Below are 13238 nucleotides of genomic sequence, written 5' to 3' on the forward strand. Positions count from 1 at the left end.
CAGACCTCATGGGCCAAATAGCCTCCTTTTGCACTGTAAGGCTAAGCCTAATGAAAATTACGTGGTTGATGAAACTTGCAATCGCAGATGGGTCTTCAAACAAGTAGTAGGCTCCACGTGGTATTGTGATTCTCAATCAGATGGGGAAGTGGAGTAGCTTCACACTGCCAAAGGCAGCTTTTATTTTGGCTAGAGCAGGGGTGAAGTCTGGAAATATGGACAGTTTCTTGCCCTGATAGAGTAGGGGAGCAGCTTTCCCGGCTTTGCAGAAGATCTAGTCGTGAACACGGTAATAGTAAACCTGTAGATAGATCCCGGCCATCCTTGGATCTCACCCGCAGTGACCTGTGGGCACAGTCCAATCCTCCAGCTTTAGCGTGTCTTATGTGTGACAAACTCTGTAGAGTGAGGGCTCTCCACCCCCTCATCCACACCAAATAGGCCTCTGACGACCCGCCACAACAGGTCACATGGGTCGCTCAGTAAAATTTGTTGTACCTGGGTAACTCTCAGCCCCGAGCACTCTGGTCGTGGGAGCTCTGCAAAGACGGTATTAATACAATTTTAGCAGAGGTTCCTTCATTACGTTTTCACAGGGTTTTCCCTTTGGAAATGACATTTCAAATGAATCTTCAAAGTAAGAAGTAACAGTAATGGAGGAGAGGCAGCAGGGTGGCGCAGTGGTCAGCACTGCTGCCTCACGGTGCCGAGGACACGGATTTGATCACTGTCTGTGTGGAGTTTGCACATTCTCCCCGTGTCTGCCTGGGTCTCACCCCCACAGCCCAAAGATGTGTAGGGTAGATGAATTGGCCACGCTAAATTGCCCCTTAATTGGAAAAAAATGTACTTTTAGAAAGGAAATAAATATGACATTAATGGGGGAAATTAGGAGCACGCTGGTTAAGTTTCATATGTTGCAAGACCTATGTATGTTGCATCAAGTGTTAAATGGTAGTATACTCAGCATTCTAAAACAGAATTTTGTGTTGCTTGCAGTGACATTGAACACTGATTCCTTCTTAACAACCAATACGCCACAAGTCCACATAATTCTTAGATTCCTGACAGGCCTTCTCACTGATGCAGCTTATTGATTTTTTTTTTAGACCAAATTAGTTCAGCCTCCAAAGCAATACAGCATGAAATTCAGCATTTCAGGCCTCGGAACTGTTGAAGAATGCAGAGGCCGTCGATTCGACTGTGCACTCAATTAGTATGCAAGTCAAGTCCCAGTCTGGATTAAAAGTTTATCCAAGTCCCAGTTTATTTATGGTATTGTGAGGCAGGTCCTCTAATATGTGAGTCATGTCTGTCCATAAATTTGTTTCAATCTTGCATAGATGTTACTTTGCGGGACTTTAGGCTGGACTCTTTTTTTTTAAGAATGTTGGAACATTCCAGCCATAATACCTGATTTGGTATTTACATGGTTACCTGATGAAAATGTCTCTCGGCTCCTCAAATGCCCCTTTGCTAGCGCACAGAGACGCCTAATGCTGCAGTGCTGTGAAATGTATGATGCTCGGCACTATTAGGGCTGTGATGCAAGCGGATGTTCAACCGGTTTACTTCCCTGGACTTCTCGGCTCCCCAGGTCAGTTACTCTCACTGGGATATGCATCTTCGGTTGTGAAAAGTGCCTTACCTAAGTGGCCACTGTACACATGCGAACCTAGACATCATCACATCCAAATTCCGCAACATCCTGATTTGACACCACATCTGCCTTGTCCCCTGTAAACGGTATAGTCCCAGATGACCATAGGCTGCTTTCCCCTTTGAAGAGGAGAGCTGACTGTTGTGGTTTCATCAGATGGCAACCACACCTCAGGCGAGTGGGCAAGTTTGAGGAGGCGGGGCCTTCATGAATAACCTCAGCTGGTACAGGAATTGAACCCATGCTGCTGGCCTCAATCTGCATCACAAACCAGCTGTCTAGCCAACTGAGCTAAACCGGCCCCCTGTCTCCCAGATTGGTCGATTGAAAGAGGTCATTTGACTTGTTTAGCTCCAGCCTCTCTTCCCGCCCCCGCCCCCCCCCCCCCCTCCCTCACCCCCAACCACCTCCCTAACTCACTACATCCCTTTTCTTACTCTAATTCTTTCCTCTCTCAATGGCTCAGTGAAATTGAGTCGTTGGGAGAGGGTAGTTCATGTACTACATATGATTGAGAGCTGTGCATGGTTCCATTTGAAAAATATTGATAATAGTGACCTGTGTGCGGATTGCAATTTGCACAACAAAATTAGCTCTCAAATCGATCAGGGTAAGTTTGACTTGGGACATACAAGTACCGCCGTGCAGTAGTTTTCATGTATTTCCCATTCTCTCGTGTGAACCACTGATTGGCAGGATTCTATGTGTGACAGCATGCGTGGAAAGCTTCACACATTAAAACTTTGGCGCATTCTGGTGGCGATATTGACAAAAAGGTGCCTCGGGGTGCAAATATCTGGTTTCCTAGCGCCACTGCTGACACCTCGATAGAGCTGAAGAAACACACAAGCCATCAGTGGTTGGCATGGATGCAATGAAGCCTCAAAGCAACAGGCTTTGTATCACTCAATAACTTTTGTGGTTTGGCACAATTCAAAAAACTTTTAATTCATGTAAATATTCAGTGAGTGCCCACAGGGATTTTTTTTTCATCTGCAGTCTCAGGAATTTCCGTGTTTAGTTAGAAATTTCTGTACATATTCTATTTTGTGGTGGCTCTTAGTTACAGGTTCTGTTTTCTGTTGCCGAAAACCCCAAAGATCCCAAGGTTAGTTTGTTTCACAGTCAGAAAAGGCCAAGAATGGGGCAGCACGGTGGCGCAGTGGGTTAGCACTGCGGCCTCACGGCGCCGAGGTCCCAGGTTCAATCCCGGCTCTGTGTCACTGTCCGTGTGGAGTTTGCACATTCTCCCCGTGTTTGCGTGGGTTTCGCCCCCCACAACCCAAAAATATGCAAGCTAGGTGGATTGGCCACGCTAAATTGCCCCTTAATTGGAAAGAAAATTGGGTACTCTAAAATTTAGGAAAAATAGAAAAGGCCAAGAGTTACAATTATTTTACGAAGGTCGCAGCCTTTTAGCTGCTTGATTCATAGAAGTGTAGAAAGTTACAGTGCAGAACAAGGCCATTCAGCCCATCCGTGTTGCTGCCAATTATTTGCCGGAGCGATCCAGATCTCATTCTGATTTCTCCTCAGAGAACTGTGGCTAGCTCCACTTCAAATGTTTCATCCAATTTTCCCTTAAAAGCTAGAACTATGTCCGTCGCAGCCGTTTCCTTTGGCAAATGATTCCTTGTTGTGGCAGCTTCGAGAAAATCGGTTTCTTCTAACCTCTCTCCAGACACAAATATCCATGTTGCATTCATATCCAGTTCACTGTCATCAATTATTTGCGGAGAGAGATTTAAAATGAATTCAGTTGTTCTGTGCAGTCATTTGCATTGCCGTCCAGACGTATTCATTGAACATCCTTCCCTCCAATTAGCCGGTTGCACTGCCAGTATGGTAGCAAGCCATACCGACCTGGAAGAGCCCCGGTTCTGTACCTGGACTATGCTGAGACAACTGATCTACAGTTGAGTCTGGGAGAGAAAACAAATCATCCACATTTTAACTCCTGATCACTGTCTATGCTGGAGGTATGCATACCTGGGCGTCTGATGAGTACATGGACAGGATCAGCTCTGGAGACTTTCATGGTGAAATAGTTTTATTAGTGTACACTTTCTGTGCTCACTCATAAGGAGTGCTTGCTACTGTTAAGGTGTTGGGCATTGTTAGGTTGGTCTTATTAGGCTCCTTACAGCCTTAGGCAGCTTGAATGGAAGTATTCATTAACTAAACCTCTATTAACGACACAGCTCTGTCTAACATTACACTGACCTCCAGGTGCGGGTCATGTGTTCTCTTACATCATTGTGTGGGTGGTACTGTACACAGTCCCACACACCGGCAGCACGGTAGCACAGTGGTTAGCACTATTGCTTCACAGCTCCAGGGTCCCAGGTTCGATTCCCCGCTGGGTCACTGTCTGTGCGGAGTCTGCACGTTCACCCCGTTTCTGCGTGGGTTTCCTCCGGGTGCTCCAGTTTCCTCCCACAGTCCAAAGATGTGTAGGTTAGGCGGATTGGCCACGCTAAATTGCCCCTTAGAGGGCAGCACGGTGGTGCAGTGGTTAGCTCTGCTGCCTCACGGCGCCAAGATCCCAAGTTCGATACCAGCTGTGGGTCACTGTCTGTGTGGAGTTTGCACATTCTCCCCATGTTTGCGTAGGTTTCGCCCCCACAACCCAAAGATGTGCAGGGTAGGTGGATTGGCCATGCTAAATTGCCCCTTAATTGGAAAAAATGAATTGGGTACTCTCAATTTACTTTTTTTTTAAATTGTCTTTAGTGTCCAAAAAATGTTTGGTGGGGTTACGGGGTTACTGGGATGGGGTGGAGGTGTAGGTTTAAGTGGGGTGGTCTTTCCAAGGGCTGGTGCAGACTCGATGGGCCAAATGGCCTCCTTCTGCACTGTAAATTCTATGATTCAATGATTAACTCTACATGTGCCAGACCCTGATACTATCCATCCCTGGTGTCGTCCCCCCCCCCCCCCCCAGAGTCTTTATCTAATGTATTTACAACTTATCCCAGTTTACCTTATGTATTTACATCGTTATTACTACCCCTCTATTTCAACCCAGGACTCTGAGTTCATGGTTTAAATGGGCCGGAAGCCTTGTAAACCTTCCATATCTTGCTCTTACTATTGTTGGAGGATTGGAGGCTCTGTCACTGCAGGTAAACGTTGAATCGGAGGTTATTCTGGCATCTGGGTGTCTTTTCAACCTCTTTTCTTGTTCCTTAGCTTTGAATCTGACTTTGTCGATTCCCCACTTACAGTGACGGATACTGGTTGGTTTATCCCGCTCTTTATGGGGCGGATGAACTCTGGGCTTGTCTCTATAGTTTAAAATATATATATTTCTTCCTGCGTTCCGCCATGACGCACACTAGGATGGAAGATGTCTCTTCCTGTGATGAGGGTGTCACTTGGTAGTCAGCTCACCTTGCTGTTTGGGCATGTTGCCATCAATGGATGCATACTATTCAGTTGCTACATCGTTTATGGCACAGGGGCCCCTGGCACCTGTAACAAAATTAGACACACCTGGGGCGAAATTCTCCCGAAATGGCGTGATGTCCGCCGACTGGCGCCCAAAACGGCGCCAATCAGACGGGCATCGCGCCGCCCCAAAGGCGCGGAATGCTCCGCATCTTTGGGGGCCGAGCCCCAACATTGAGGGGCTAGGCCGACACTGGAGGAATTTCTGCCCCGCCAGCTGGCGGAAACAGCCTTTGATGCCCCGCCAGCTGGCGCGGAAATGGCATGTTGGGGCAGCGCATGCGCGGGAGCGTCAGCGGCCGCTGAAAGTTTCCCGCGCATGCGCAGTGGAGGGAGTCTCTTCCGCCTCCGCCATGGTGGAGACCGTGGCGGAGGCGGAAGGGAAAGAGTGCCCCCACGGCACAGGCCCGTCCGCGGATCGGTGGGCCCCGATCGCGGGCCAGGCCACCGTGGGGGCACCTCCCGGGGTCAGATCGCCCCGCGCCCCCCTCCCCAGGACCCCGGAGCCTGCCCACGCCACCTTGTCCCGCCGGTAAATAGGTGCTTTAATTTACGCCGGCGGGACAGACAATTTATCGGCGGGACTACGGCCCATCCGTGCCGGAGAATCGAGCGGGGGGGGGGGGTCCACCAACCGGCGCGGCGCGATTCCCGCCACCGCCAAATCTCCAGTGCCGGAGACTTCGGCAACCGGCAGGGGCGGGATTCACGGCAGCCCCCGGCGATTCTCCGACCCGGCAGGGGGGCGGAGAATGACGCCCCAGCTCTGCAAAGAGTGAAGACAGTTCATTGCTGATGCCCCAGTTGAGAGAATCTTTCTTGTTTGAGCTCTCGGGAACTTGCAGTTCTGTATAATTCACGACAGTGGTTGTCTTGACACCTTGTGCTGTTTTGAAGCGATTCAGGGTTACACAGACATTTCTGCTCAAGAGAGAAGACAAGTGGTTACAGATGACGTACATCAGCTCGGAGATTTGTTTTCCACCCAACCTTGGTGGTTCCAGAACCATGTCTATGACTGGAAGTTGGATTTCTCTGTGCCCATAGTGTGATGTGTCTGTTGTTCAAAGCCAGGTGTGGCTCGGCCACGCTTCTTTGTCCAATAGGACCATAACACTGGCTTCCATGCCCAACTTAAAGTTTGTAAGAGGCTATTAACCCAGATATCCGCATTCCAGAATGAAAATCCAGAATCTTTCCCTCACCAAGAAGCATGGTGGTGAGATCTCTTGGTGTACCTTCTTGACCTCGGGAATCCTCTTGGGATCTTCTGTGCATTTTGATTTTTTGGCTTTACGCAATTTCCTGAGTAGGGAACTTTAAAATCCCAGAAAAGGCTGTCCTTCAATTAAATTGAAAACATTGTTGCTCTTTTTAACCTTAGTCTATTTGCTCTGTTTACGTCACCTTTGCTCACGAGTCGCCAGGTATCTTTATGATACCGCTGCGTGGTTCAAGTTCAGGTTATGATTAATAATACAGCACACCGCTTAGTAAGGATTAAAACAACGGTCATTTATTATATACAACAAGCAATATTAATACCCTAATACTACTTTGTATATAATAAACCTATCACTACTGGCCAATACTTAACTTAGGAAGAGCCCACCAGGTCAGGGAAACGAATGGCTTGTCCAATCAGATCTGGCCCGCGGGATTCAAAAGGCTGCTACAGGTCGGTGGCTAGGTGTCTCTACCGGATAGCGATCGCTGAATTCAAACTTACTGTTGCCGGTGGCTGTTCTTGCGAAGGTCTTGAGCAGGCGAAGAGGAGAGAGAGAGAGAGAGCTGAACTTGGACCCTCACTTTTATAGGGCCCAGGGGCTTCCCGCCTCCCGGGCGGCCCTTGACCCTGAGTCCCAAGTGATTGGATCTGTCCCCAATCTCTGGGGTCGATGTGTCCAATGGTGAGGCGATTCCTCGATCGGGGGGTGGTCGCTCACCTGTCTTTATTTCGGCCACTGCAGGCGTCGACAGGTCTGGCCCGGTATTCAATTGCTAATGTGTTGCAATTGTTCCCGGGGATAGCCGATTTAACTGCAGATGTCTGAATAGATGGGCTACAAACAGTCCTGAATGCAACTGCAAATACCTGAGTTGATGGGCTGTTGATAGCCCTGAGTATCGATCTGGGCTAACTTCCCAGAGCTGAATATGCAAAACTGTCTGCAGCTGCCTGCTTGAGTCTTCTTAGCTGCTTTTCCCAGCAGTCTTTCGGGTTAGCAATTTTAAACTGGGTTTTGGCCAGATTAATCGGAACGCAGCCATTTTACGTGGCTACAACATTGGGCTGAAATCACCAGGCATTGGATCACACGGGTTGGGGCGTTTTGCTCCACATGGTCGCTCTACCGGTTGGTTAGAGTTTTTCTTCCCTTGGCCTGGTGTGTCTCTGTTTCTGTGCTGCTTCGCTAATTGGAGAGCGAGGTTTTCTTCGTAGTAATTTTTAAAAAAAATTACCTGTGGCATTATATAACCGTCTAAACTAATATCTCCTACACTTCCGGGGTCTGTAACCCTCTCTTCCCATCCTATCCATGTATTTGTCAAAATGCCCCTTAAACGTCACTATCGTCCCAGCTTCCACCACCTCTAGAACAATGTTCTCAGGTCTTAGAAGCGTTGAACCAGCCTTTTCTGGGATTTTAAAGTTGCCTACTCAGTTTCTCTTCTTCATATGGATCTGTGCTGCAAACTGATTTCAGATTGCCTGACAATCTAGATGGCCTTCTCAAGGGTTAGATCTTCCTTCGCTTGAAGCATGTCCGAGAGAGCATTGTCTGCCAACCCTACAACTATTCAACCTCTGGATTAGCTCAGATCTCCGGGCACTGTAATCTCAGCATTCAGCCACTCTGTACAGCTCAGTAATGAACGAGTCAACAATTATTATATCATCGGATTTTGGGCCTACCGAATTAAGCAGTGTGTTAACTTGTTCAGTTTCTGTCTTTTTATCCATCATGTATCTAAGGAGTCTCTTTCACTAATGTTCGCAATTTTGTGATTGATATAGGCCTTGGATAAGTCCAAATTGATATAGAAGGGTGGATTTCTGATCCATGGTTGACATTTTTAAATTCAGGTTCAGCTTTAAACTTTATGGTACCACTATACACTTCTTCACAAAGGGATTTTGCACACTTGCTGGTTTTGGTGGGCTCTGCAGAAATGGTGTTCACAATCTCGGCATTTATATTTGTCAACAATGACTGACTGGGTCCAATAGTTAGAGTCTTCCCCACTCAAAGAGCAAAAAACAAAGAAAAGTACAGCACAGGAACAGGCCCTTCAGCCCTCCAAGCCTGCGCCGACCATACTGCCGTCTAAACTAAAATCTTCTCCACTTCCAGAGTCCGTAACCCTCTACTCCCATCCTATCCATGTATTTGTGAAGATGCCCCTTAAACGTCACTATCGTCCCAGCTTCCACCACCTCTAGAACAATGTTCTCAGGTCTTAGAAGCGTGAAACTAGTCTTTTCTGGGATTTTAAAGTTGCCTACTTTATTATTTTATTATTTTTTTAGTGCGCTTCAAGAGAAGGTGGGAAGAAGTGAAATGAAGCTTAAACTTTTGGTTATATAATGCCACAGGTCATCTTTAAAAAATCTGTGTAACTTCGAAGTGTTTCCCCCACCCCAAACCTCCAGACAATGCAGAACCCTGCTGCTCCCTTCTCAAAGCTGATTGATATTCCCAGTGGACATTCTGAGATGTTGAGCACAGAGAAATAAGAAGGTCCGGCAACTTTGCTCGAGAATATTTGAAAGGAAGCCTTTCTCTCAGCCTTCATTTCTCGAGAAAAAAAAAATGATCCAACATCCATGGAATGACAACAGCTGCGAAAGCACTGAAAGAATGTCTGGAATCACAAACCTGGTGGGCAAAGAGCCTTGTGCTGTCACGAATTTTGGCTTAAGAATTGGATTCTGCAATGATCCCGGGAAAGCTATCAACAGGATGACATAAAATATGGCAGCGGACAGATTCAGTCTGTTGTGATCTTTACACCGAAACTAATTTAATTCTCTTCAGAACAGCTTCTTTGTTAAGTATATGCCAGGCTGAAAATGCTGCTTTAAAAGCAAAGCATTGTTCACCATAACAATGAATTACCCAATTCCATGACGTCTCCTTATAAACCGCATATTCTTTAATGAGCAATTTAGTGATGGGACATGCTCTGTATGAGTTAGAGATGAGGATCACAGCTGGGGCATTGTGGGGGGGGGGGGGGGGGGATATAATTTATTCTTAGTACCTGGGGAACTGCAAGGGTTAAAGAATGTGGCTCACCACCACCTTCTCGGGGGCAGTTAAGGGTGGACAGAGGCAGCATTGCGGCGCAGTGGTTAGCACTGCTGCCTCACGGCGCTGAGGTCCCAGGTTCGATCCCGGCCCCGGGTCACTGCTCGTGTGGAGTTTTCACATTCTCCCTGTGTCTGCACGGGTCTCACCTGCACAACCGAAAAAGAGGTGCGCGCTAGGTGGATTGGCCACACTAAATTGCCCCTTAATTGGAAAAAAAGAATTGGGTACTCTAAATTTGAAAATAGGGGGGGTGTGGGCAATAAATGTTGGTCAAGCCAGCGAAGCCCACATCCCTTGAATGACTGAGGGGAAAAACAAAAAAATATCCAATAATAATCTTTATTGTCACAAGTAGGCTTACATTAACACTGCAATGAAGTTACTGTGAAAATCCCCCAATTCGCCACACTCAGGCGCCTGTCCGGGTACACAGAGGGAGAATTCAGAACGTCCAATTCACCTAACAAGCACGTCTTTCGGGACTTGTGGGAGGAAACTGGAGCACCCGGAGGAAACCCACGCAGACACGAGGAGAACGTGCAGACTCCGCACAGACAGTGACCCAAGCCAGGAATCGAACACGAGTGTCTGGTGCTGTGAAGCAACAGTTCAAACAATGTGCTGCCGTGCCACACTGGGTACTGTCCTTGCAGGAGTCTCAGGTGATAAACAGAAAAAATCTGTGCAGATAGTTAATCTGGAATTTGGATCAAGCAGGGACCTGCTGAAAATGATTCCAAGGTATAATTATAGTATTTAACCAGTTATATTCAGAAACAAAAGCACTTTAATAAGCGTGTAGCCTCTTCCGTTCTTAAATTGTAATGTAAACTGGCATGAAATGCATTTCAGTGAGGCAGACAGGTGGATTATTGGGCAGCCTGAATGTAGAACATAGAACATACAGTGCAGAAGGAGGCCATTCGGCCCATCGAGTCTGCACCGACCCACTTAAACCCTCACTTCCACTCTATCCCCGTAACCCAATAACCCCTCCTAACCTTTTTTGGTCACTAAGGGCAATTTATCATGGCCAATCTGCCTAACCTGCACGTCTTTGGGAGGAAACCAGAGCACCCTGAGGAAACCCACGCACACACTGGGAGAACGTGCAGACTCCGCACAGACAGTGACCCAGCGGGGAATCGAACCTGGGACCCTGGCGCTGTGAAGCCACAGTGCTAATCACTTGTGCTACCTTGCTGCACTGAAGATTTTATGTTCAAAACTAACTGGCAGATAGTGCATGGGGTAGCTTGGGTATCTTATTACTGCGTGCAGGTAAATATTTCATTCAATAACAGCACATAGTGAGTCTGGGATCTCTACGTGAGGTATAGATGAGGAATTCATCATTTGGGTGGGAGAAGAACTACAGCAAGTTGCAAATGATCAGGTGCAGCAAGAATACTAACAATAAAGAAAGACTTCTGTTGATCTCGATAAAATGCCTCCATGCACTCTGCATAGCTTTGAAATGCAGTGAGTGTTCTGCATAACAACAGTGAAAGTTTGGAGGACGTGCAATAAATAAATAGGAGTTTCTTCGCAAATTGGCAGATTCCTTTATTCCTTAGCACGGCCAAACAGGAAGTTAAATTGCCCAGGCCAGCTGCTGTGTTGGTCCCTGGCACTCAAGAGTGCTGGCTGTCTGCAGCTGGTGATGACAACTCGATGTACTCTCTTGATTTTTTTTTTAAGAGCAGAATTCTTTATTACGAGGAATTCTCGAGGGCAACTGGCCTTCCTGGGACCAATCAACGCACTATTGTGTAGGGATGGTATGACAACAGCACACTCACATAGCCATTCTTTCTGCCGTGAGCACATGTTACATGTTTAAGGCATGAACATTAGGTAAGAATCCAGACTGGACGGCATGGTGGCACAGCGCTTAGCACTGTTGCCTCACGGCACCAACCACCCGGGTTCGATCCCGGCCCCAGGTCACTGTCCCCATGTGGAGTTTGCACACTCTCTCTGTGACAGCGTGGGTCCGCCCCCACCCCCTCCACAACCCAAAGATCTGCAGGGTAGGTGGATTGACCATGTTAAATTGCTCCTTAATTGGAATTTGTTTTTTTTTAGAAGTTAAGGATCCAGGCAGTCTACATTCGCAAAGAATGGTTAAATGCCCAGTCCATCTATTTTATCTGTCTGGTTGTATTATCCACAACTAAATACAGTGGTTCTGTTAAGTCACTGTTCGAAGACCTCAGCTGCAATATAATATCAGCTGCACAAATGACCAGACAGAAACCTATTGTGTACAAAATGGGAAAATCAAGAGTTTTTATCTGCTTCAGCTCAAATCGATAGCTACAATGACTCCAAACAGGTGTCTCAAGAGAATTAAACAGGATGTGTAGTATTATATAAAGCTCTTCTAAGCTTGTAGAGTAATATTCCACTTCCTTTTATCCAGGTGCTTATTGCCTCTCTGTTTCTGACTACGACAATGCAAAAGGACTGAATGTGAAACACTACAAAATTCGTAAACTGGATAAAGGTGGCTTCTACATTACCTCCCGAACACAGTTTGAAAACCTGCAGCAGCTGGTCCTCCACTATTCAAGTAAGTTCTAAAGAAATACTGCACAAATAAAGAGATGGAGATGCCCTTCCACGCTACATTGCAATCCTGAATGGAATGATTATTTTGAGTGTTAGAAATTTGTTGCAGATGGCTGGTTAGATCAGCTGGCTAGACGAATAGTGCATGGTTCAGGAATAACGGTAAGCAGCAGTCAAAATAAAATATTGCTCCAGTCTGGTGCACCTCGGACGGACTCTGACACCACAGACTGTTGACACCAAAACAGTTCCTGATGCCTGCTTCATATTGGTGCTTCATTGTAAACAAAAATCACTTTGGACTGCATCTTAGATATGTTCAGTTTTTAATTCGCAGTTTGCTAACAATTTAAAAATCAGTAAAGGGAAGTAAGAAATCAGAATGCGGAAGTGAAACTCCCATGAAGCCCACCCTCCAGAATCTTGTTCCAAGATGACGAATCAGCCTATAGATTTGTTTGGGAACACGTGCCTGCCAGATCTGGAGAACTAATAATAATAATCTTTTATTGTCAGAAAGATGAAATTACTGTGAAAAACCCCTAGTCACCACGTTCTGGCACCTGTTCGGGTAAGCTGGTGCGGGAATTGAACCCGCACTGCTGGCCTTGTTCTGCATTACAAACCAACTGTTCAGCCCAGTGAGCAAAACCAGCCATAATACGTATTTAAACAAAATGAGCTGATCTGAGCTCATCCTCTGAGAATATGGATGGAATTGAATGCTCTCCCCATGGTGAGTTTGAGGGGGGGGGGAGGGGAGGCATTTAATTGGCGAGGGGGGGTAACCAATGGGTCATCGCTGGTTTCCCACCACTGCCCCGATTAATGCCCACTAAAGAGCCTCATTTTTCCACTGCAGGGGCTTGCCATGCGTCGGCGTGAGAAGCAAAGCTGCACGAGGTTGCTTGCACCGGGGGGGGGGGTCTTTAATTCAAAGGCACTCAGTGGCAGATCGAAGGACCCGAAATCGGGAGGGATGGTTGCTGCTGAGAGCCTCCCCTCCACCCCAGTCTTTGAAGACATTGACAGAGAAATGAACACAAGAGGCGGGATTCTCCGACCCCCCGCCGGGTCGGAGAATCGCTGGGGGGCTGGTGTGAAACCCGCCCCCGCCGGCCGCAGAATTCTCTGGCACTGAAAATTCGGCGGGGGGTGGGAATCACACCACGCCGGTCGGCGCCCCCCCCCCCCCCCCCCCCCCCCCCGACGATTCTCCGGCCCGCGATGGGCTGAAG

At 47.4% G+C, this 13238-nt stretch overlaps 1 protein-coding gene across 3 annotated transcripts in view; it reads left to right on the top strand.

The window, feature by feature from the left end:
- The window catches only part of LOC140428506 (proto-oncogene tyrosine-protein kinase Src-like), a 238701-nt gene that overhangs the window by 203401 nt on the left and 22062 nt on the right, over positions 1–13238 (top strand). For all 3 annotated transcript variants that reach the window (XM_072515060.1, XM_072515059.1, XM_072515061.1), the window contains one exon: positions 11852–12001. In XM_072515060.1, the coding sequence (XP_072371161.1) occupies positions 11852–12001 (150 nt within the window). The remainder of the gene's footprint in view (positions 1–11851; positions 12002–13238) is intronic.

Source organism: Scyliorhinus torazame, chromosome 8 (genome assembly GCF_047496885.1).
Source record: "Scyliorhinus torazame isolate Kashiwa2021f chromosome 8, sScyTor2.1, whole genome shotgun sequence".
Taxonomy (NCBI): domain Eukaryota; kingdom Metazoa; phylum Chordata; class Chondrichthyes; order Carcharhiniformes; family Scyliorhinidae; genus Scyliorhinus; species Scyliorhinus torazame.